This window comes from Psammomys obesus, unplaced genomic scaffold (assembly GCF_907164565.1).
Source record: "Psammomys obesus unplaced genomic scaffold, mPsaObe1.curated_primary_1811, whole genome shotgun sequence".
In the NCBI taxonomy this organism is placed as follows: Eukaryota; Metazoa; Chordata; class Mammalia; order Rodentia; family Muridae; genus Psammomys; species Psammomys obesus.
In genome coordinates, this window is record NW_026596125.1 from 6,411,766 (window position 1) to 6,437,571 (window position 25,806).

Below are 25,806 nucleotides of genomic sequence, written 5' to 3' on the forward strand. Positions count from 1 at the left end.
AGCAGAGGCAGATGGAGCTTCATGAGTTTGAGGCTACCTGCTCTACATATCTCGTTCCAGGCCAGCCAGGGCAATATAAAGACCCTGCCTTGACGGGGGGGGGGGGGGGGGGACTGGGGTCACCTGAAGAGTGAACACCCAGGTGGACCTAGCTTCCTGTTCTATGGGTCTGAGGTGGAACCCGAAGATGCAGTTGCACTGAAAGGAGAGTGTGTATCTGACGCTAAAATCTCAGCTGCAATTTAATCCCACGCCCATATTAAAAAGTAAAATGTAACCCACATACCTTGAAAGTGATGTTTCCTTTTTGATGGAGCCCAGGCTATGCAGGCCTCAGCCTTTCACCCCAGACATGTAAGTGATGAGATTACAGCTGAGCAACTCCATTCATCCTTCTAAACCCTATGATCTAGTAGCTTTCAGTCCAGTCACAAAGTTCTATAGTTGTCCTTACTGTAATCTAGAACACCTTCATTACCATCAGCAGCCACGCCTCATTCTGACAGACCCCACCCCTTCCAACCCTCCATCCATTTGCTGTCTCCAGATTTGCCTGCTTTAGACACTTATTGTCAATCAAAGCACAGTATGGGCCTTCTGTTTCTGGCTTCTCTCTCAGTATGTTTCCAGGTTTCCTTTATGTTCTAACGTGGAAAATGTGATGTTGGCTGGTACATGAGCAGAAAAGTCTGTTTTTCAGCCGGCTCTGGCTTCAGCTTTTCTATTCCAAAGACAAACTGGAAAAGAAACATCAACTTGAGAAAATTCCCACTGTAGTTTCTGGAAAGAGCAGCCCTCACTGGAGCCTCTGGAAAGAGTGGGCCTCACTGGAGTCTCTGGAAAGAGCAGCCCTCACTGGAGCCTCTGGAAGGAGCAGCCCTCACTTAGCTTTCTAGATCTGCAAGCCTCTTGGCATGTCTGGGCTCACAGATGATTTTTTATTTTTGAGACAGGGTCTTTCTATGCAGCCCTGGCAGTCCTGGAACTCACTATGTAGATCAGGCTGACTTCGAACTCAGATAGATAGATCTGCCTCCTGAGTGCTGAGATAAAGGTGTGCACCACCACTGTGCAGCTCAGATCATCTTTCTTTCGGAAAGCTCCTTTTCGGATTATGTTGTGGTTAGGAGGACTTTGAGATGAGTTGATTTTCCTTTGAAGTCCCAAGACCTTAGTGTCAGGTACGTGTACTGCTGTTGAGGTCTGTCCTCGGGTACATGCACGGTTATTGAGGTCTATTCTTGGGTACATGTACAGCTGTTGAGATCGGTCATCTCCAGTCCAGGGCACTCTGAATGCATGTCATCCTCCTTTTCTAACACTCCTGCCTTCTTTGAACTGGCCTGTAGGATGTTGAAAGGCATTATAACAAATAGGGGGGCTTTGCATGGGAACCACTAACCCAGATGTGAAGGGTTTTGTATTTCTTTTTAACGGTAATTTTCATATAAACAGAGGAAATGAACTAGAGTCTCCCATTGGTGAATATGCCTGGCCACAGTTAGGAGATACTGTGGCGTGAAAATAATTTGGCTTTTGCCGACCGGTCAATCTTTACTTTTCTAAGGGGCTTCACTTGACAGATGGATGAATGAACTAGAGACTGACAGAGATACCAGTTGCATTTTATAGCCCCTGGTGGGGGGAGATTAAGATAGAGACAATCCCAGCATGTGAGAGGCTGAGGCAGGAAAACTACTACAACTTTGAGGCCAGGGAGTTACTTAGCTCCTGGCTAGCATGGACATGGGGAGACCCACATTAACAAACAAGCAAAAACCCTAACCTAATGCATCCTGTAAATAATTGAAGTCTAGTCTTAGATTTCTTTCTTTCTTTTTTTCCTTCCCTCCCTCCCTGTATCTCTTCCACTTCTCCTTTTCTTAGGTCCGTACTGCGGTCTGAGCTCAGGGCTAGCCTATGCAAGCCATTTATCACAGGCACATCCCCCTCGCAGCCGGACAAGTGTTCTCAAAGGTGAAGCTGCTACATAGTAAATGATGTTTGGGTTTGTGTGGACTGTCATTGCGGTGTGTGGATGGGGTTTGAGAGCGTGGAGGACTGGCGACTCTGCTGAGCAGAGGGAAGCCATTTCCATTTAACTGGACGATATCACGAGTGAAGCAGCGAGTAGTGGCTATCAGCTGTTTCTGAGGAGAGCCACAAGAAATATTGTCCTGGAAACATGAGATGGCAGAGCACTGTCGCTAATAGAGGTGTTATTTAATAGGGAATTCAGATTCTAAGCTGCTGCATGGGTAGTGGAATTGAAAAAGGGATTCTGATGATAGGGCTGCCTGTACTAAAGTGCCTTCGGCTGCAATTGCTTCACTCTTCAGAACTGCACCACCCCTGAAGCGTGGGAACCTAGCACTTCCGCCACGCTCAAAATGGCTACACGGGGTCATCCTTTTCAGCGCGTCCGGGCGGTCATTCCCCAGGCCCCTTTACTTCCGCCACTCTCTGCGGGGCGGGGCGCACGGCTCTCCTGCACACCTCGCAGCATTCAAGATGGCCCGGCTTCCTCCCACTTTTCATTGGCTGACTCACCGCAGCACGAGGTGGGCTGGGACTGGTAGGTGACGCACAGCTATGTTGACCAATGGACGAAAATTAGGAGCCAATGAGGCCCGGGAGCTGGAGACCCTCCTCCGCATCTGGGAGGGCATTTTGCCTGGGGCGGGGTGGAGCGGAGCCGGAAGCGGGAGGGGAGAGCGAAACAGGAAAAGAAGGGAAGAAGGAAGCAGAGGGAAGAAGAGAGGGAGGAGGAGGGGTGGCGGCGCCGTGGCGGAGGAGCAGGAGCAGGAGGGGGATGGAGAGGAGAAGGCTCGTGGGTGGCATGGCGCTCCTGCTCCTCCAGGCGCTGCCCAGCCCCCTGTCAGTGAGGGCTGAGCCCCCGCAGGTAAGGGGAGGGCGTCTGGGCCAGCTTGGGGGGGGGGTCTTGGGTGGTCGAGGCCTGGCAAGAGGGAGTCTCAAAGAGGGTTGTTTGCAAAGAGTTGAGCGTTTTCGGAAGGGACGCCCGTGTCCAGCGGGGACAGGGTGAAGGGGGCGTTGGTGTCTAGCTGAGGGACACCTGTGACGATTTGGATGTCAAGAAGATGGCAGAGGCAGTGGTGCCAGGCGACTTGAGGGTCCTTTGAGAGAGGGTAGGTATGGTAGGTGCGCTGGAGGCACTCTTCCTGGATATTGATGCACACTGGCTCAGGTTGGGCTTATTTCTGCTCCGCAGTGGAGTCAGGAGCCGCACCAGCGTGTGGATGGACCACAGGCTGCTGAACTGGCCCCAGAGGGAGGAGGGCCCGGCAGGGTATTTATTTCAGGCTGGACAAAGGAAAGTTCTGAGGGCGTCCTGGCCCTGTTTTTGATGCTGGAAGGCATGGCACGTTGGTGGCCCGTTGTTGGAGGTAGGGTTCTTGGAAGATAGGAGGGATGAAGTAGTGGAGTGGAGCTGTGAGAAGCCCGGGGTGCTAGGCTGCCTGCCCTGGGAAGAACAGGTCCCTGGTGCTCATCCAAAGCGTGGTTGTGATAGCAATATCCGCAGCAAATGGAGCACCCCAGCTTGTCCTGCTGGGTGGGTGGCTTGCTCTTTGTCCAGGCAGAGAAGCTTGCTTATGCTGATTCTAGCTCGGGCTGGCGTTTCGAAACCCTAATTGAAGCGTTACTCTTGGTGCCAAATTGGGTGGGGTGCCGTAGGGGGAATCACCCCTCCTCTGTTAAAACTGGCAAAGCTTCTATCATTTTACTTTCTTCACTTTGTTCCCATCATTGTCCTTTTTTTCAGAAAAGCATTCCCAGGCACAGGCAGCGTGGGGACAGCCTGTACAGCATAGCACTTAACTTCATGTTCTGATGAAGAGCAAAAATTGTTAGCCAAACACTCGCCTTTCCCCTTAGAGCTTCAGGGCAGCCCTTTCGCCTATCCAATTGCTTTGCTCCTGAGTATCATCCTAAAGCAAAAAAACACAACCCACAAATGATTGAGTTTTGTTTTGTTTAAGACAGAATCTTGCTCTGTAGGTCAGGCTGGCCTTGAACTCAAGATCCTCTGTCTTCACCCACCCAGGTTCTGTGACTTGATAGATTTTTTTAAGTGAGTTGAAATTCACATAACAAAATCAAGAGTTTTAAAGTGAATCACTCAGTGGCATTCAGTACATTCAGTGTTGTGCAACCACCTCCGCTATCTAGTTCCAAAACAGTTGAATCATCCAAAAGAAAATCCCGTCCCCATTAACCAGTTACTCCCTGTTTCTGCCTCATCCCCACCCTCCTACCCCAGGCTCTTGACAAGCACCAATCTGCATTCTGCCTCAGTGGATTTACCTGTTCTGGATAGTTTGTGTAATGGAATGTTACAGTATGTATGGCGTCTTTGGTGTTTGGCCTCTGTCACTACCATCATGCTTTTAAGGTTCATCCACATTGTAACCAGTAATCCCCTTTGTGTGTATACTACTTATTTATCAGCTTATCTGTTGCTATGCCTTATCGGGGGTGGGAGTATATCTGGGAAATAATGTGTGAAAGAAATAGAGTTCATTTTATGACCTTTCATATAGTCTTTCCTAGGGTAGTTTTTAGCCTTTGTTGAAGTTCTTTGTTTTCTTAGTTAAAACCATAAACTGGCAGGAGAAATAAATTTGTCTCTTAGAAATGTTACAGTTCTCAGGACTGGTTAAGCTTAGGTATGGATGGAATAGCATACGGAATAGCAAACGGGAATGCTTTCCCGTTTCTTTGGGTGTCTCTGAGGGTGGTTCTCTGTAACCATCCAATCACCCTGTTCAGGGGCTTAATTTAGGAGTATGTGAAGCCTCTGCAGGTGGGCTGGTCGCTAATAAGAGCTGGATCCTCCTCTTCAAGGAAAAGGATTGGAAAGTGGGAGATTCCACCGCGTCCGGGAGCCCCGTGAGGGTCTTGGGTGTAAGGCTCTAATTCTAGCGCATCAATCACAGACTGTTTTCTTACCACATTTCTGGCACTTCCAATACTTACTCTGGGGACAGGGTGGCTTTTGTACTTTGCTCCTCGTTCCGTTTGGTTGGGTGTTAGCACTGGCCGCAGCTGTTGTGTGGTGGCGGACAGTTCCTGCAGAGAGGGAAAGTTTTCTTATGAGCTGCCCACTCCTTCCTAGCCTTCCCATCCGTCACCCCAACACCCTTTACACTCTTGTCTCACCCTAATCCCCTGTGTCCTTCAGTCCAATCAGTCACCAGATATCTATGGTGAGATTTGTGTTTTGGTGTTTAACCTTTGGAATGGAAGCTGCAATATAATTATTAACTTTGAATCTAGCACAGATTAGTCAATTTAGAGTTTTTCGTTTGGGGTTTTGTGTGTGCAAATCAGAAAGGGGAAAAAAGTTGAAGAGAGCATCTGTCAGGGAGCACCCTGGGGCCTTTATTTCTGTAGCGACCCCCGGATTGCTCAGGTGGCACCTTGAATTCTTGGTGGAAGGTGGTGTGGGGACCTCACTGTGTCTCCCTCCCTGAAATGTCTCTGTCAAATAGCATCGTTTTCTGTTTATTTTTTTGCAGGGTTTAGCAGTCTAATGCCACAACCGCTGGGCCGCCTTAGGGATCTGTTTTGTCAGAGGGTATGGGGGGGAGTGAGGGCCGTAGTTTAGACAGGGTTTTGTTAGCTATAGCCCTGGTTGGAAGAACTCAATATATTGTTGACCAGGCTGCTGCTGAACTTTCTGTGATGCCTCTGCTTGAAAGTGTTGGGGTACAGTGTGCACCGCCTTGCCCACCTGCACGCACATTTTCTATTTGAAATGTGTGTGCATTGGTAGGTGGCTCTTCCCAGCACCGGCTTTTGACTGAGCGGCTGTCTCTTGCCACGCAGACCGAGAACGTTCATCAGCCTAGGGACTTCTGTAGTTAGGAACTTCTCTGTAACTCTCTCGTAGGGCATCCGTGACTCAACACGTGGGGATCCCTTGAATCGGAAGAGAATAAAAAGGCTGCATTTTGCAAACGGGAAGGCCTTGGCATTTGTTCCCTCCAGTTAATTTAGGCTTGAGATGACGTAGCATTGTTTTCCCTCGGATGGTCTGTAGATCCAACCAGATTACCTGACTGTGTTGTTAAAAAGAAGGTTTTAGTAGAAATGTCTGTGTCCATAAGGTGATGCGCCAGTGCTGTGGGTGCAGCCTCCAGATGCCATCTGTGGAGCTCCTCAGCAAACTTCAAAACTGATTTTGATTGGGCCCTGTTCTTGCTTTTCTCACTATGCCTCTCAATTTCATATCACCTTTACTCCTCCCCCCACCCTCCATGTTTTAGATTTTATTTTAGAGCCACTATTCCATTTCCCGGCTGCGGACTTGGTACTATGGTGCTAGGTACCTAGTGCTAGGTACTTGGTGCTAGTACCCTTGAGTACTAGGTTATGGGAAACACCACATGCCCTGTTCCATCTTCCACACCCTCTGTCTCGTTGTTTTGAGGTACAGTCTCATGTAGCCCAAGCCGGTCTTGAACTTGCTATGTGGTTAAGGACAACCTTGAACTTCTGATCATTACAAACAGTATTTCAGGGCAGTCACTATCATAATTTTCTTGTACAATGGTAGGCCTACGTGGCTTACAGAACGTAGCCTCCCTGTCCTTATTTCCTTAGACTGTTTGGTATTCCAGAGTTAGCATTTTATCGAAGACCATTTCTGAGTTCCTGTAAACCCTCCTATTGGAATTTAGTTTCATGGACATTTCTGAACTCCAGCAAGGTCTCAGGCCGCACTGTCCAGGAGCTCTTTCCGTGATGTTGGGGGTGGCCTCTGTCTAGGCTGTGCAGTTCAGGAGCTGCTCAGCCACCTGTGTTTTGAGTAAGGTATCTCTGAGAAACTGAGTCTGTAACTCTATTTAATTCTTATATAATTTAAAATTCAAAGCCAGCCTGGCCTATATGAGTCCTAGGCCAGCCAATGTTGTACACAAAACAAAACAGAAAAAGCCCTTACATAAATTTCCTGTTTTCGTGTGGTCGCAGAACTGCGTAGCCCTGTAACATTTTAGACTATCTCCTCACCCTCAAGAGGAAGCCCATAGAAATTAGCAGTCCCTCCCCACCCACACCCTTTCCAGCCCTCAGCAATGACGAGTCTGTTTCCCTGGATCTGCTTTCCTTGCACATTTCATATAAGGCATAGCCCCCGACTGGCGTATCTTACCAAACATCAGTCTTTAGAGTTGCCCTGCGTTGTAGCATGTATCAGTCTTTCATTTCTTTTCTGTGTGGTGTGTGTGTGTGTGAGTACGTGGGTCTGTGTGCCCATGCTCACACGTGGAGCCCAGAGCAGAGGGTCACCCCCATCTTATTGCCTTGAGACGTTCTACTGAACTGAAGCTTGCCTTGGCTGTGCTGACTGGCTCGCGAGCTCTGGGGTCCTGCCTGCCTCCTCTGGCTAGTGCCTGGGTGTTGACTCACACTTTGCCTAGATATCATATGGGTGCTGGAGGTTTGACTCGAGTCCCCTTGGCTACAGCACACGTGTTCTTCCTCAGTGAGCCATCTCCCCAGCCCCACATTGTGTGTTTTATGGCATGGGTGCCCCATAGTTTATATTTATCCATTTATCGGTTGGTCATTTGGGCAGTTTCTGCTTTGAAGCCATTGGGGATAATGTCATGGGGACAGTGATGCAGACATTTTTGCATTATGCGCTGTTTTCCTTTTCTCCCACATTTACTCATTTCTTCTGTGTGCGCATACATATATGTGAGTGCATGTGGACGGGCACAATGGCTGTGGAGGTCAGAGGGCAACATGTAAAGTTGTCTCACTGATGAGTCCCAGGGGTGAAACCCTGATTGCCAGGTTCAGTGGTGGGCACCTTCACCTGCTGAGCCATCTTGTAGCCCATTGATTTTTATTTTATTTTATTTTATTATTTCTTCTGGATTCCTTGTAGTTAAGATGCCTGCAACTCGTGGCATTCCTCTTTCCTCAGTCTCCCCAGTGCTGGGGTTATAAGTGTAAACACTGGCTTATGTTTGCAATTCTGTGCAGTGGGTCAGTTGGCAACACTGGATAACTTTTCAAAGAACTGCCAGACTGCTTTCCAAAGTGGAAAACACGCTGTTTACTCTATATTGAACGTAAATACATTACATTTATTACAAAAATGTCAATAAAAAAAACATGTAGCTATTGACTACATAATGGGCAGTGAGATGTAGCAGCGTCCAGCCCATGGGTTTGGCACAGCCTGACACCATGTTGGGGTCATGGGGTCGTGATGTCTGAGAGAGAAACAATGTGGAGAAGACTTTTAGCACAGGCTGAATGGTTAAACATAATAGTGATCATCACTGTTGTTACTGGTGGTCCTTGGGGTGCATTGTGTTTGGCACGTTGGTGGCAACTGCCTAGCGAGACTGAGGCCTGGAGTTTAACTTGACTTGCTTGAGTCTGTCGTGTGTCTGGAGTTAGGTGTTCCTCTTGGTAGTGATCTGTTCATGGTGAGGCCGAGCTTAAAGCAGTGATTCCCAGCTAAGGGTTATTTGCCCCCTCCAGAAGACATTTGTAGTGTCTGGAGGTGTGTTGAGAGCGTCACTGGCGTCCGACATGTGAGCCTCCGGGAGTGCTCTAGCTGTTCCATACCATCTCAAGACAGCCTCCTGCACCCAGGGCTTGTCTGGCTTGAGGTAAGAACCCCTGTGGTTTCCAGCATCTGCAGTTTGAGGTGAGGCCTCCCACCTGGAGGAGCAGTGCGTGGGTTGCTGTACAGGCGGGTCTTGCTGACTTACTGAGTTGCTCACACAGGCGCACTTGTAGAAGTCAGCAGACAGCTTAATGGGACTTGGTTCTCGTCTCCCAGGGAGTCCTCCTTCCCAGGTTGCCCTGCCGGCAGGTTTTAAGTGGGGTAGTTTGGTCAGTGATGCCCTTCACCAGTCAGCTTTGTTTTGTCAGCCAGCATCAAACACTTGGATGAAATGGTCTTTGGTTTCTGGTTCAGTGAGCAGGTGACGACCCCTCCCCCGCCTCGCCCAGTCTTGAACTTTCTACCCTCTTGCTTTGATCTTCCATTGTGGTTTCAGTTTAACAACATAGTTTGGTTTTCCCCCAGTGAAAGACTGATGGCCAGTTATTTCCTTTTCTCAATGTCCTCTGTGGTCCCATAACCAACTCTGAACTGAGTCATCTCTTTTCCTTTCCCCACTCCAAGGCTTGGCTCATCTTTGGCCATGGGATCACTGGTTTGTTCTCCCGCACACTTAGCTTGGAGAGTTGAGTGGAGAGCCTTGAGTGGTCTCAGCTTCTGCCGCAGGGGAAGCCAGATGTCCTGGGTTTGGGCTGAGTCTAAAGGAGAGCCTGCGTTCAGGCTCAGCGATGCAGCTTGTCACTGTTTGGAGCCTGCAGGCAAGTCTTTCTGGGTGCTCTGGATACCGTGGATAGCTTTGGGTTCAGAATTCCAGCTGCTTTTTGAGTGGCCAACCATACCCCCGAGAGAATGTCTCTATTGCCTGCCTTCATTCTTAGCACTAATTTGAAGAGCCATCTGTGACCAAGACTAATTGTGTGACCCTCAGTGACGTGATTCATTTTCCATTTTGGGTACCATTAGGAACCCTGATTTCATGTTTAAAAGCACAGCTGAGAAAAAACAGCCAGAGTTGCAGGAACAGTATCTTTGAGGACCTGTGGCTTCAACTCCACTAGGTGGAGCCGGGTCTGGCCCCACTGTGGGATGTGGAAACCACAAATACAGATAAATCCAGAACGCTGCAACCTGGGAGGTCGAGAGAGTGGAAGAGAACCCCATCCTATTGGACCTGTGGTCTGTTGAGCCAGTTTTGGGCATTCCTCGCATGGATTAAAATAGGTCACCTTCCCAGGCTTCTAATAGCCAGTGCTGCAGCGAACAAGGCTTGGGGGCCCAGGTTACCCAGGGACAGCCTCGGCTCAGTTTTGTTTACTTTTGGTTTTCTTACACACACTACACTTTCTTTTTTCTTTTTCTTTTTCTTTTTTTTTTTTTGTTTTTGTTTGTTTGTTTGTCAAGACAGAGTTTCTCTGTGTAGCCCTGGCTGTCCTGGAACTCTGGGATCCACCTGTCTCCAACTCCCAACTGTTCAGATTAGTGCTGTGCACCACCACGTCAAGCTTTGTTCTTTCTCTTTGTTTGTTTTCACAGTAACTTTCTTCTGTGGGAAAAAAGATGCATTGTGTATCTCTTTTTTCCCGTTTGAGACAGGGTCTCACTGTCCTGGAACCACTGTGTCACCATGGAGACGATCCTTCCTCTGTCTCTAACTCCTGAACGCTGGGATTAAAAGTTTGCACCACTGCACCAGGAAAGCCACCTGGATTGAGTACATCTTTCCCCCACGCTGGTGCTGGCACGGTGCCACAGCCGTTTTGATTCAGAAACTCAAGAATTTTATAGACTTGAACTTTCAAAAGTTGTTTTGGAAAAGGTGAAAGTAAAGTATAAGCCGGCACAAGAATCTTGTGGTTTGGAAGGGTGGGTCCTGGAATAACGTTACAAAAACATGTCTATTTTGTTTTTCAAATATCGAGCAAGAGGCGTCTTGTGTTGTAACTCTTTTCTTACACGTTCTTTTAGCTTGGAAGCCTGTGTTCATGGGGAAAATGATCATACTCTGCGCATTGCTACACATGCAGTTTGGGGTATCATCCTGCAGTTTATCGTGTTTATCATCTTAAATTTTTGTTTATTTTGTTTTGTTTTTGAGTCATATCTCTCTGCAGCCCTGGCTGTCCTGGCACTAATTGTATAGACCAGGCTGGCCTCAAACTTGGAGAGCTCTGCCTGCCTCTGCCTCCCAAATGCTGGGATGAAAGGCAGTTCCACCACACCCAGCTTTCCTCTAAAATTCTACCTGGCAGTCTGACCAAACACAGGCAACAGGAGACCTGAAGCTTCTTCAGATCTTTGTGGTTCGATTGGGAGCGCAGCAACTATGTGTCTCTCGGCATCAGGATGCAGGGCCAGGATGGTTCTTTGGGACTGCAACATAGAGTTGACTAGGGTGACGGTTTGAGCCTGCCTGCTCCTTTCTTCCTGTACTTGCAGAGGGTGGGAACAGAAAACCTGCAGCCATCCCACTTGGTGTAAGTGAGCCTGTGGCTGGCCCTCCACTCCCTAGACGGTCACTGCTTCCTCTGAGCTTTAAGAGACTTTTTTTTTTTTTTAATACTGATGATTTTAATTCCACAAAACGGCTTAGGGCAGATGATAATGAACAATGGCAGATAATACAGAAATCCGAAAATATTTAAAGCAAAAGTGGAAGAGTATGGTTTGGTGTCTATTTGGTGCCTTTTCTGCCTCTGCTATGAATTTATAGATTTATATAGGAAGAAAGGAAGTCCAGAGAAGGCCTTGCTGAAGCAGGAGGGAGGAAGAGTGACTTAGTTGTGACAATTGGAGCCAACCTCTGTATCACCTGCCCAGCATTTTCTTCAAGGACCACATGTGTAGAAATTTACATGGTGATTTACTTACATAAGTAGTTTCTATCATGAAGCCAGCGTGTGTTTGGGGATGCAGACTCCCGTCTTCCTGTCTACATAGCAGGTGCTGACCCCACTGGGCCATCTCCCAGCCCTCTGAGCTTTTTAAATGCCCTTGTGCTGTTGCTTTATTCAACCACTCTAGAGAGGAACAGTTTTCTTTCTGTGTTTTTGCTGGATTCCTGGACATAGAATTGAGAACAGTAGGGTTGGCTGTATGGTGCACTTAAAACATGGGATGTAGGGGCCACACAGCTCTTGGAGTACTCCTGTCTGTTTTTGTTCCCACCAGCAGGGCATGCATGGACTCATTGCCCCCCTGTTTGGAAGATCCGCTTGTCACCTCTGTGCCTTCCGTGTGCCCTTGGTGGCAGGCCTCTGTCTGACCCCAGTCCTGGCAGCTTGGGGCAATTTCAGTTGACTTCCTCGGAGGCCTGTCCCTATCTTGTTTGCTTAGCTCCAGTCTCCTTCCTGTCTACAGTTCACAACTCCCAGGAACAAAGAACAGGGTCACTCAAGGACAGCAAGCCTGCACTTGAAGGCTAGACATGCCTGCCTAGGTGCTAGGTGGTCCTTAGACATGTGAGGCAGGTGGTGGCAGAGTGGAGTTGGCTCCAGCTGTCACCGGCAGTCATGTGTCTGTGTTTCCCCACCCTCCAGTAAGGCCCTCACTGATTCCCTCTCATTTTCCCTCCTTCCCCTTCTTCCTCCAGAGTTTCATTCTTGGCCTAGGCTGGCCTTGAACTTGAAACAAGCTTGCTGCCTCAGCCTTCCAAGTCTTGGGATTATAAGCATGTCTCATCATGCCTAGCTCCAGTGTGTGTGTGTGTGTGTGTGTGTGTGTGTGTGTTTGTGTGTGTGTGTGGTCATTGAAGATGTGGGAACAGTTGGAAGCCTGTTGCTAAGAGGGCAGGTTTGGGAGCCTGACCTCCCGCATCAGAAAGCAGTTCTACCCCACCGTCCATAGAACATGGAGCCAGCTAGTTAACTTGGCTCCCTCATCTGTAAACTGGGAATAACAAACATGTTGCCTATGGAGTTATGGTGGAGTTCACGCCACATAGTAAGTGCTTAGTGTTGGCCTTCCTTCGGGGAGACCGTGAGACTTCTCTGTTCTCGGACCCAGGACCTGATTTCAGTGGAGTGCCTGGGATGGGGTGGCAGGGTGGGGTGGGGTGGGGTTGTCACTGTGAGGACCACAGCCAGTAGACTAACGATTCAGGAGAGGCAAGAAGGTAGTGGGGTAGTGAGGTGCAACGTGACTCAGGAGCTGCTGTTAGTTTAAACTTTGGGAGTCTCACCCCAAATTTTTTTTTACGCATATTTAAGCACAGCACAATTTGGTGAAAACTTTCCTGGTGAGGATTAACTCAATTCCATGTGCACAATAAGGCTTAAGACATGACTCCATGGAAACCCTTTGTAAAGGACCTGTGACATCTCCCATAAAGATGGGCCCTATAGATTGACTACGTGTGACACCTTCCATATAGACAGGTTCTATGGATTGACAAGGGCAAGGGCATGGTAAGGGACGGTTGTGGCTATCAACCCACTCCTCTCCCCTGGGCTGATAACAGGCATCTGGTTGTGCATCAGATGAGAAGTGTTTTCGAAGCTTTGTTTGCTTGCTTTATGTCTTAGAGATAGGGTCTTACTGTATAGTCTGTGCTGGCCTGGAACTTGCTCTGTAACCCAGGTTGACCTCAGACTTGCAGTCCTCCTGCCTTGGCGCACTGGGTCCTGGAATTACAGGCATGTACCAGCACACCTGGCCCACAGGCAACTGTTTTCCAATAATAAAGTATGGAATTGGTTATATTCTTGGGCCTGACAAGCTGTGCTACACAACACGGGCCCAATACATGCTATTCTTTCTTGCACCCAGTAGCCCTTCTTGAGTGGGAGAAGGGTGACCTGGTCACCCAGTGGGGATGGGTAGCATATGACAGGCATGGGAGCATGTTCTGTCGTCCACTTGGGCTATAGGGCTGAACCGTGTGACGCTGTCACCTTTTGACTGCACTGTGACACAGAGGTGACAGCAGTTTCTGCAGAACAGCTTTGTTAAGATGTAATTCATAGACTGTAAAGTTACCCTTTTCAGGAATATGGTTCCGTGGTTTTCAGTATTCTTTAAAGGACTCATTTATTTATTTATTTATTTATTTATTTATTTATTTATTTATTTTTTAATGTATGAATAGCTAGCTAGCATGAGTTCTTTCTTTAGGTAGATATCTTGAGTAATAACTCGTTGATGCTTGTGTCCTTTAGCATATATTTAGCTCATATTTCTCCTGTCTGTCTTTCTGTCTTTTAGCTTTTTGAGACAGGGTGTCACTGTGTAGCCTTAGCTGGCCTGGAACTCTATATGTAGACCAGGCTGGTTTTGAACTCACAGAGATCTGCCCGTTTCTACCTCAGAAAGAATACTAGGATTAAAGGCTTGCAACACCACTCCTGGCTATTATTTAAACAATTATATGTGTGTGTGTGTGTGTGTATATTATCCTTTGAGAATTCCTTACACATGCACAAAGAAATACAGTGTCAACCCCATCTCCCCTCAGCTCCCTGACACACTCTGCTTTATCCTGCACCCATCAGCTGATGGTCGCTAGAGCGGCTCTGAGCAGTGCTGCAGTGAACGCTGATATATCAGTGCTTATATAAATCTTCAAGCTCCCGGCATCTAATCTGAGGTGCCGGATCAGATGTTGTTGCGGTGACTATGTTTAACTTCGGAGAGCTGGATGGATTGCCTGGGAAACAGCTGCATCCCCCACACCCCAGCAGCTGTAGATGAGCTCTGCCGTCTCTCATCTCTTCCCAGACTTACGAACACGTGGGCCGTTCTGTTTTGTTTTGCTTTACCATGGCAGAGGGGTACGACAGTTTCTCCTTGTGGCTTTGATTTGCGTTTTCCCAGTGACTAGTGTTGACTTTCGCTATTTGTTTTGGTTGGCTGTTTGGGTGTTGGCACTAGATCTTCACATCTTTATTTTCCCAGTGCTGAGAATCAGACCTAGGACCGTACGCATGCTAGGCAAACTCTCTGCTACATATCCTTAGTTGGTCGTTTGTGAAAGTCTTTTGGAGAAGACTTCCAGTCTTTTGCCCATCTTAAATTCCTTTATCTGACAGAGGAACAGTGATTTTTTTTTTTTTTGACAAGGTCTCACTACGTAGCCCTGGTTTTCCTGGAACTCACTGTGTAGACCAGGCTGACCTTGAACTCACAGAGATCCACCTGCTACTGCCACCTGAGTGCTAGGATCAAAGGGGTGTGCCACCATTGGCCATAAAAGCAAATCTTTTTTAGAAAGATGAGAAGTTTGTACTCAGTGTAGCCATCATACTGCATTATATCTTAAGGGATGAACAATAGTTTATTAATATTGTAGGAGAGGATCTCATATATGAGAATTTAAAAGCTAGGAGTAAAAATTGTATTGCAAAATTGAGCCCATTGTAAGAACTTTCCAGTTCTCATAAGCAATGGGTTCTTACGCTCTTCTAACTTGAGCTTCTCTGGTTGTTTGTATGGATTTTTCTTTTGTTTTGTTTTGTTTTGAGACAGGGTCTCCTATGTAACCTAAACCTCTAGAGTGCCCTGGCCCCTCACACATGACTAGGATTAAAGATGTGCACCCCACGCACTGCACCCGGCTGGGTTTCACCTGAGCAGGCCTAGGAGTATTTTAATCGTAGTGAACTTTCCCTCCCCCAAACACCTCCCTTGTCATTTTCCTTGCCACAGACATCTTTGTCCACTTGCTTACTTAGTGAACGATAAACTCTGGACTTTGTTCTCCATTGCTAGTGTAGAAAGAGCTGCCAAAGAATCCTACTCTTTTGTTTTTTGTTTTGTTTAGTTTTGTTGTTTGAGACAGGGCTTCTCGGTGTAGCCTTGGCTGTCCTGGACTCACTTTTTAGACCAGGCTGGCTTCGAACTCACAGAGAAAATAATGCTGTGAGCAGATGCTAAGAAAGGGATTCTAGGGGCCCTGTGTCTTTTATTTTTATCTTTTAAAGATTTATTTGTTATTATTTTGTGTGTGTGAGTGTTTGTCTGCATCTGTGTTTGTATACCAAGTGTGTGCCTTATGCCTGCAGAGGCCGAGTGGAGGGGTCAGATACCCAGACAGTTGTGAGCTGCTGTGTGGGTGCTAGAAAGTGAACCCAGGTCCTCTGGAAAAACAGCCGGTGCTCTAACCCCTGAGCCATCTCCAGCCCTGTTATATGCTGCTGCTGCTGTTGCTGTGTGTGTGTGTGTGTGTGTGTGTGTGTGTGTGTGTGTGTGTGTGAATGTGCAAGTATACACATGAATGTAGAGGTCAGAGGGCAGTTTTCAGCAGGTGGTTCTTTCCTTGCCACATGGATCTAGTGATTGAATGCAAGCTGTCAGGCTATGCAGCAAGCGCTGTCACCTGCTGAGCTGCCTTATTGATCCACAAGTCTTGATTTTAGCTGGACTCAGAAGCAGATGCTCTCAGAGTGAGGCTAGCCTGCACCTCTGGGCATTCAGTTTCTGGCATTTCTCTTTGTCTTCCTTCATTCTCCTAGCTGCACATTGAGCATATCCTGTCCCCTTTTCTTTCTCAGTACATTGATTCTTCAGAGAAGTATGCTGGTGTTTGTATCACAGGACACAGGCGTCACAGGATGCCGGATCCTGGACTTCTTTGCTTGAGCGCTTCCTACCTTCTTTGCTTAAGGGCCTTCTGATGGTATATTGGCGGCTGTCAACATTTTTAGAGAAGATGTGGTTTGCAGACTCCGCTGGTGCTTTTGGGCTTCAGATGACAGGGCACGGTAGTACCTGTCAGTTCCAGAGCACTCACCTCCCCATAATCAAGTTGAGAACACGCAGCTCAGCCCCCACAGCGCAGCTCTGCATTCGTGCTTTCTGTCTTCAGTTCCCTGTGATCTGTAACAGCCAAGCAGGCGCACTTGGCTGGATCAGGACATGCTGCCTCATGGAGAAGGCTTACCTGGGCCACACCACCCTTCCACCCTTCACCAGAGTATCAGTAGCAACTTGTGTGCCAGGCACGCCTCATCTAGAGTTCAGGGCTGGAGGGCTGTCACTTGTTCTCAATCATCTATATCTCCAGTTCCAGGGGATCTGACATCTTCCAATCACTTCCGTGGGTCCCAGGCACAAAATAGTGTGTATTTATATAAATGTAGACAAACGCTCATACCCACCTAATAAATTAGGAACAGTTTTTTAGATATGAAGTTCGTGCCCATCCTCCACTTAATTCGTTTCTGACAGCCAGCATCTGGGGAGGAAATGTCCAGCTTCATTCCTGCGTGGCCTCACACAGGCTCCTTAACTCTGAGCTGCTTGGCACAGAAATGGCTAGCCTGGGAGCCGATGGAAGTGAGGGGGCGCAGAGAGGCTAGCTGGTCCAGGTGTGTGGTGAGAATGAATGTCAGAGCTGGGTGCAGCCTGACAGGCAAGTCTTGTGGACGTCAGTCACTAGAGTCCTGCCAGGAGACCTCTGTCCCTTCGGCTAACCTGCACGTCTTCACATCTCTGTTCTAGCCTTCTGGCAAGCGGGGACAGTAACACCCCGAAATGGGCATGAAAATAGTTCATAGCTTTTCTGTCTTCAATGTAGAGTTGATCCTCTACATTCTCTTGGCTTGTTTGAGTTCTTGGTAAGGGACCACAGTGGTTGGGTGTGTCTCGTGGGGAACTGTTCCTTTTCTGCTGTTTTGAACACATTTTGTTTCTGGAACAATTTTGTTTCTTAAGAGTCCGTCAAAGAAGAGTCATGTGTATAAAGGCAGAGAAGTTGACATCTGCTAATCTGTTTCAGGAAGAATAGTTGCTCTTTGGGAGGGAATGCATTTTTCAAAGATTGTTTCAGGATGCTGGAGAAATGGCTTCTTGGTCAAGAGCACTGGCCAATCTAGCAGAGGACTAGGGTTTGCCCAACACTCACACGGTGGCTCACAACTGTCTGTAACTAAGGTTCCAGGGGACCTAATGCTCTCTTCTGGACTCGGTGGGCACATAGGTACATGTAGGCAAAGCAGACACATGAAAAGACATGCTGAGCTTTGGGATGAAGCCTGGCTGACTGCTCCTGCCCTTTTCATAATTTGGAACCTGAATTTTTGAGCTGTGGAAACACAGGGCTCAGGTGGTGCTGTGGCTGGCTTAGCATCCCTTGCCCATGCTGGGCCGACCTCTCAGTTCCAGCACCCTGCATTTTTGACCATATAACCTTAGAAATGGGATAGATTTCCTTACCGCTCAGGCAAGAGAAGGCATGTGTAATAGATCATTAGTGTAAGATGCAGGGATGGCATAAGCTGTGCTTCCGGTTTGACCCTATTTAATTTCACCATCCTTTGTGCTAAAAGTCGCCCGATTGTTACCCACTAGGACTAGGAGACAGCTTCACCCTGTTTCCCATAATGAGAAAACTATGTGAGGAAGTTAGCTCATGTCTTGGTCCTACCGTGGGAATGGGAATTTTGTCTCTGAGATGGTTTAAATGGTTGTAATTCCTTAGCTGAGAATTAAAGCTGAACAGACAGATAGTGAGACTTAAGGCCATGTGGTGGCGCAAGCCTGTAATTCTAACACTTGGGAGGTGTCGACCGGAGGGCTGGAAATAAAGGTCATTCTCTGTTAAGTAGCATGTTTGAGACCAGCCCGGGATACACGAGACTATCTCAAAAAACAAATTTAAAACAAAAGGCGCGCGCGCGCACACACACACACACACACACACACACACACACACACACACACACACACACAGAAGGTTTCCCAGCCCCTTCATCAAGCTTCCCAAACCCTGGGTCAGCTTCAGGGACGCCCTGGTCTTGTAGCGGTTTGTCGGTTTCCTGTGGCTAGGAAAGTGTTACCGGCACTGATGTTTAGGGATTTCTTCCTTCCTCCATTTTTTTCTCCCCTGTGTAGTATATATGTATGTATGTGTGCATGTGCACCTGAGCACATGTGGGTGTAGAGACCACACGTGTGCACGGACTCCCTAAATTGCTCTCTGCCTTATTTTGTTGAGACCCAGACTCTCACCAGACCTAGACCCATGAGACTCACCGAACCTGGCTTACATGGGGCTTTATCAAAAACCGAAAAGAAGCACGCTTTGCCTCCAGGTTGCCTCGACCTTAGCAGAGGAGACCGGCTGGGAGGAAGGAGCGAGTGGAATGCTGCTCGGATGCTTTCCCCAGATGCTGGGACCCAACACCCGGGGCTGCGTCAGGTTGTGGGTGCTGGAAGCCCTTTCCTTGGGCCAGCCACCGTTGCAGTTGCATCCCCCCTGAGGAGTGGACCACATTATTTTATCTTACCCAAAGTTTACATAAAAATGAACGAAGTCAGGTTGGTGGAGCCCAGGAAGCCCTGTGGGCCCTGAGGGAGGTTCCTGTGGCACCTGGGTGTGGATCTTAGTCAATGTGACCTGGTCTCTCCTTTGTACCGGTCTGTTACAACCCTTTTATTATTTCATTCAGTGCTGCAGTTGGAGCCTAGGGCCTCACACCTCACATGTACTAGGCAAGAACTCCATCCCTAGGCAAGAGCCACATCCCTGGCCCTTTTATTTCTGTGTGTGTTAGGAGGCATGCAAAGTAGCTGCAGACAGCTGCTAATTTCCACGTAATTCTTGGCGAAGAGCCTCTTTGGTTAGGCTTGAAGTATTCACAAGGTCAACAAAATACCCATATTTTGGCACAAAACTAGACTCTTCTGTCCTTCTTGAAGCTCAGGTCACAGCTCCTGGAAGAGTCCGTTTGTCCTCAGAGACATCCAGTGTCTTAGGAGTTCCAGAAGCTCTTGACTCAAGACGGGATATTCCTCCCTGAAGGGAATGTCTGGGTCTGATCTTTCCACTCCAGAAGGAGTCTCTTGTTGGGCTGCGGAAGTGGAAACTGTTGTCAACCAGGTTTGGCTTCTGCAACTTTGACCTCTTTCCCCCTTTAAGACATTGAGATTAAAGCCAGGTTGGTGGCCCATGCCTGAAACCCCAGCACTACAGGGAGGCTGAAGCAGTGGAACCACTGAAGGGCATCCTCGCTACCAGGTGAATTCCAGGTCAGCCTGGGCTACAAAGTGAGACCTTATCTCAACCAAAATCAACAGACAACCCACAGAGGCTGAGCGGTCCACCTGAGTAGCTTCCTGCATCCTCCAACCCTCGCACTTAGAACAAAGCGAGCTCCAAGACCATATTGAGTGGCAAATATAGTGAGCACAGTGCACTGTGGGCCTCGGCTGCTGAGTGCAATGAGATCGACGGGCCTCCTGTCACGTTCCCCATCCAGGAAGATGGGCCGCCACGGGAAGGGACACTCGACATGCTCCCGTGTGGACAGCCTTCAGCCTGCGGCCACCAACCGATCTCTGCTTTTTCTCTCTCTCTGGCTTTGTTTCTGTTCTTGTTTGAGACAGCTCTGCCTGGCTGTACATGCCAGACTGACCTCAGACTTGTGGTAATCCTCCTGCCTCTGCCTCCCAAATCCTGGCATTGCAAATGTGCACCACCATGCCTTGATTCTTGCCTCTTCTTTCTCTCTCACGTGCTCTGTCTGTGTGTCCATCCATGCTTGGCTCTGGCACAGTGTGCTCATTTCCCCCACATAAGCCCCACTTACGTTCTTGCAGCCACCTCCTGTGCCATTCTGCCCCTCAGTGGCTTTTAGGTTGCTGTCTCTACCTAATTATTAGTCAGTGCCTGTGTTTGTTTCAGTGTGCGATTGACTTTGTCCAGAACCGGGTAACTAAACGTTCTGCTTGCTTTGGCAGAAGATATACTAAAAATATCACACACACATCCCCCAGAGCTAGAAACTTCGTCACCACAGTTCCTCCAGGTGACTGGAGGCAAGAATGAGTGTGAGATCACAGATGAGGCTGGGTGACAGCTATAATTAATAACAAAATACTACTTCTGTGTGTGTCAAAACCATTTTGGAGCCACACAGGCTTGGGTGGAATGCTTGTTCCTGTGAGGTGTACATCCTTGAAAGAGTTAGCTCATCTTCTAAAAATTAGGCTTTCTCGTCTGGGACGTCGGAACTCTAGGTATCTGCTGGAACCTTCCTTTTCTGCATATCATTTGCGTGGAACAAGTGATTACATATCGTGGCTACAGACTGTTTCCCAGCCACCTTCCATGAAAACCCTGGAAAAGGAGAGGAACCATGGGCTCTCAGGATGTTGTGGAAGGAACAAGCCACGTGACTCGCAGAACTCCGTGTTCAAGGTATATGGTTCTTGCCTCAGCAGGTTTGCTCCGTGCCTGCCCCTGTCCAGTTCCTGGACACAGATAAGCCAGGATTCTTGGTTTCTGGCAGCCGAGCAGTGCTCTGCAGGGCTGCTTGGCAGCAGTCGTGAATGTGTGTCTGGGGTTGGAATCTGCCCCCCCAGCATTCCTCATGATAAGCACTTCAGGGCTGTTTCGTTGATACATAGCTTTAGGCTCATCGTAAAAAGATGCCCTCTCCCCCAACTTTTGTAGTACTTGTTTTTTGTTTTTTGTTTTTTCTTTAAGCAAATAAATGGGGTCTGTGCCCAAACCCTAGAAAGATAAAATCTTAGATGGTCCATGCTGCCCAAACTCCTAGAAAGGAAGCAGTCATGAGCCTGTAGCAGCATCACCTACCCTGGAAGCTTGGTAGCTGTCTTGTTCTGACAACACTATTCTTTATATTTTTTGACTTCAGTGTAGAGACTCCTAGACCTCTGCTATCCTGTCTAACCTTGGTGGGTCACATGACCTTAGTTCCATAATGTCCCAGAGAGGCTAGGCCCAGGAATGTATCTAGCTTGGTTCCTGTATGGGCTCTGTTATACATTGAGAACAAATAAGAACCTTAGGACTTTCTCAGTCGTTACCTGTTGGAACTCAGTTCACTAAATTGTGTGCCAAGGCCCGGACTCTACACTGCATGCACTGCTGTCATCTCCTGTGTGGGGCTCTGCAGCACCACTGGGCTGTCTGTATACACATCTGCTTGGCAGTCATCCTCTGTCAAAGGCCGGCTCCAACAGTGTGTTCAGCAATCCAAGGAGGGGATGTGAGGTTGGTGATAGAGGTAAAGTAGGCGCGCGCACGCACACACACACACACACACACACACACACACACACACACACACACGGATGAAGCAAGCTTCAAGTTCTAGCCGCTTTATGTATATACATACATTTGGTGGCTGGAACAAAGCTCCAACAGTATTTTCTCACCCACAGATGATATATCCCTCCCAGCAAAGTCTTTAAAGCAGTACAAAAATCACAATGTGGTCACATTCTGGTTTTCTTTACATGAACGATTACAATAAGTATATGTAAGAAAAAAAAAAAACATGTTCCCTAATGCCCTGACATGATCAAATGTTTTACATATTATGGATAAAAGCCAAATTATTCTCAAGAACCCACATACATACGTAACTAAGCAACCTGTTATAGATTAACAAGAGTGTAAGCAAGCAAGGTAATATTCTCAGCCAGTTTCTCTTACTGGCAGGTTGCAATTGCAACGAAAGGATCAATTATTTTATTATTTGTCTTAAAAAATAATCTTATAAAAATTCTAGGAGAATCACAAATCTAAGCTTTTTTCTTTTTTGATACAGGGGTTCTCTGTGTAGCCTTGACTATCCTCAACTCACTCTGTAGACCAGGCTGGTCTCAAGCTCATAGAGATCCACCTGCCTCTGCCTCCCGGAGTGCTGGGATTACAGACTGCTTCTAGCACAGCTATTAAGAATGTGACTTTCTAAACTTTAAATGGTTCCCCAAGATTTTCTACCTCAAAGCCAATAGCTTCTTAACCTGGGGGCTAGAGAGATGATGGCTCAGCAGTTGAGAACACTGACTGCTCTTCCAGAGGACCCAGGTTTAATTCCAAACACCTACATGGCAGCTCACAAGTATCTATAACTCCAAGATCTGACACCCTCACACTGACATACATGCAGGCAAAACACCAATGCACATAAAATAAAAATGAATAAATTGTAAAAATAAATAAATAAAAACAAAGCAAAGACCACACCTTAACCTAATGTTACTAATAGTCTACACCTCTAAGTCCTTTCTGAGGGTGGTGGATGAATCATTCATCTGCTCCAGCAGCAATGCTTGAAAAGTTCAGTCACATTGTAGATGCCAATGACACTACCCAGTGAAGGGCTGAAAGGCCCCTTAGAGTTTTCTTACAGCTCATAGATTATGAGCCAAACTCTACAACAGCATGACATCCTCAGGATACTGGCTTGGGGCTCTGGTTATGCTAACAGGTGGGCCGCATTTCATGAGTTCTAAACTCTTTTGCTGTTCCTCTTGCATGACCCCAAGCAATCCTCACAACTACTTATTGAATTCACACGCTCCTCCCCCCCCCCAAAAAAAAATAATAATCTGGTGTTCTGGTATCTTGACTCTTGTATCATTGAAGCCAGAGCCTTCATTTGAAATCTCACTCTCCCACAGCTAGCTCAATGCTCAGTACCTCAGCTTCAGCCACTGAATAGGGTTACTCTGCTCATACTATCATACTACATGATGGGGTTGTGGGGTTGAGGAATTGGCGAGGTGGAGTTCCAGAGTCTGGCTCGTACTTAGGATAGAACAAATAACCGGCTCTCTGTTCCTACTCCAGAAGTGAAAATAAAATATCGATGTATAAATTGCCTAGGAAAACACTGTCAAAAGGCTGAGATGGACCACATGAAAGAGTGAAGCCTGCGACTATATGTGCTGTTGCAGTGTGTCTTAAGATAGGAAGTTAACCAGAACCCGGGGTAACGTTTTTTGGCAATGCTGTCTTGGGTCTCTAGGGAGGAGAGTGCTGAGTCAATAGAAGGGCACCCAGACAGCGCTTCAAGGCCGTGAGCAGTGCTTAACAGTGCATTTTGACATCATAATCCTGCTTAATTCTAGTTTAGTGTGACTTCCTTTTTTAAGTTGGTAAATTCAGCATTTAATTTAATTCTGCATTGACAGGAAGATGACGAAGATCACTTGAAGGAGGACTTTATTTTTGGCTTATGGAGTATGAACCTGGATCACTTGAGAAAAGTATCTCCCAGCCCCACCCCCACGCTGGCAACAGTAGCCATCTTGCCTCCTAAATCCCAATGGACTGGGTTGTGGTGATATTTGTCACTAGGTTGTGGTGATATTTCTAGGGCTTGGCATAGGGTGACCTCCCCTTCCTGAGAGTGTCTGAATTAGCTAACCCCCCTTCTTTTCTGTTCTCACCCCCGGATCTCAGTGCTTAGGGAAGGTTAGTCACCAATGGGCTGAGGCAAGAAGTAGGTTAGTGTGAAAAATTGTCAGCGCTTTTTCAGAGCTCGGTAAAATGCTGCCTTGTGCTCAGAAATGTATAATCTCGCATGGAGATGCACCCAGACAACTGCTGATTAGAAAGAAGCCCTGTCTGGGGTAGATTCCACAGCAGGATGGTTCGTGAGGAGAAAACCAGTCTGTGATGCAAGACTTGCAGTTTTGCTTCTTCCCAGATCCCCGCTGATGCACGTTGTTTAGAAATGCTGAGGTTGGGGATGTAGCTCCAGCTTGCCTGGCATCTGTGAGGACTTGGGTTCTATTCCCAACACCACAGGTGTGGCACATTCTTCTAAGCCAGAGCCAGGAAGGTGGAGGCAGGAGCGTCATAGATCAGGGTCCTCTCCAGCTGTACAGTGAGTGAGTGTGTGACCAGCATGGGCTGTGTGAGACCCTGTTTCAAAGAGGAGTGGTAGGGGGAAGTGACCAGGCCTGTAATCCCAGCACTTGGGAGGCAGAGGCAGGAGGATCAGGGCATCCTTGGCTGAATAGTGAGTTCAAAGCCAGTGTGTGTTACTCAACTCCCCACTCCCATCAGACAAAGAGACATATGGAGTAATCCTGTAACCCATCACAGCAAGGTGTAGGAGTTATTTAATGGCGGGCTCCCTGGCACTGACAGCAGTGCCTGGCACGCTGTGGGTGGTCAGTGGGTGTGGGACAGGTAAAGGGGAACCTTTACATCAGGGCGGTCTTTCTTGAGAACTGCAGGTGCCTGTCTGTCTTGTTAGGTCGGTACAGACTAGAATTGTTCAGGAGAGACTGGAGACATACTTCCTACAGTTTGCTTGCCAAAGTCAAATTGTGTTTCACATGTTTTTCTGGTTCCCAGTAGTTGCCAGGAAACTGAGGAAATGGGGGGAAGGGGTTGAAAGACGCCTCACTGGTCTTTGTAGCTGCCGAGCCCTGATGACCAGTCTCGTCTGCCTGGCACTGTAGCCTGCTTGCGAGGGCATGGGATAGACTGAGCGTGTCTTGAGAACTCGTTATTTGCCCTCTGGGCTCCAGATATGCACAGAGGCCACCACTTGGTACATCATACTTTTCTTTCCTCATAACAGTAGGACTGAGGTCTGTTCTTACATGAGCCTTATGTAATGGCTCAGCCTGCTTGGCATATTCGTTTGTCAGGAGACTGGGTTTGACCTTGACCGGCAGCTGTGGCCTGTAGCAAGCACACTGTGTGTCTGGTTGGGGTCCGGTGGTTAGGCTGCAAGTGTGGCACCACACTGTAACGGTCAGGGCTGTGCATGGCTAACCCCGTAGCTGGGGGTTTGAGATGGTAATTTGCAGAAATCCTTTCTGACCTCTGTGAGTCATGCCCCGCAGTGTCAGTGCCATGGAGGCCTTTTGGTATCGCTGAGGGGAAAGAATGGCAGGGCATTAGACAAAGTTAAACTGTATGGATTCTTGAGTTGAAAGAATGTAATTGGCTTGCAGTCTGTCACTAAGAAGTGACTTTGTTCCCGTTGAAAGCCTTCACAGTCAGCTCTGAGCCCTGGGGGTGCGGTGTAGCCCAGTGGGAGAGCCTTGTCTAGGATGCTGAGTCCATGCGTTCAATTTCAGATTACACCCAAACACCCAATAGTTATATCTGCAAATCCATACCCAACCGGGGAGCTGGTGCTAACAATACACCTGCCATGTGTTTGGTGTAGGATTCAGGCCTGGGGAGCTCTCTAAGCACTGCTGCTCAGGATGAGAGTTGGTTGGCCTCAAAGAACAGGCAGCGTCAGGCCAGGACACTGACCCCAGCGGCTTTGTTTCCTGGGCAAAGCTTGCAGGTTTTCTCCGAGAACTGACTTACCAAAAGGGATCAAGGCAGATCTGCGGAAGCGAGCTTTTCTGAACCAGGAGTTGGTTTAAATATAGCTGAACTGCATTACTGGCAGCTCGGAGGGTGTGGTGGGACTTGTTGTACCCTTTGTAAGACAAGTGAGGAAAGATGCTGGCACCTGGGTGCACCCAGTTTG

At 47.9% G+C, this 25,806-nt stretch overlaps 1 protein-coding gene across 1 annotated transcript in view; it reads left to right on the forward strand.

The window, feature by feature from the left end:
- Window positions 1-2,714: 2,714 nt before the first annotated feature.
- Wbp1l (WW domain binding protein 1 like) overlaps window positions 2,715-25,806 on the forward strand; it is a 62,622-nt gene continuing 39,530 nt past the window's right edge. Inside the window, exon 1 of the mRNA XM_055630106.1 lies at window positions 2,715-2,902. Coding sequence (XP_055486081.1) covers window positions 2,813-2,902 — 90 coding nt within the window. The 5' untranslated portion in view covers window positions 2,715-2,812. The remainder of the gene's footprint in view (window positions 2,903-25,806) is intronic.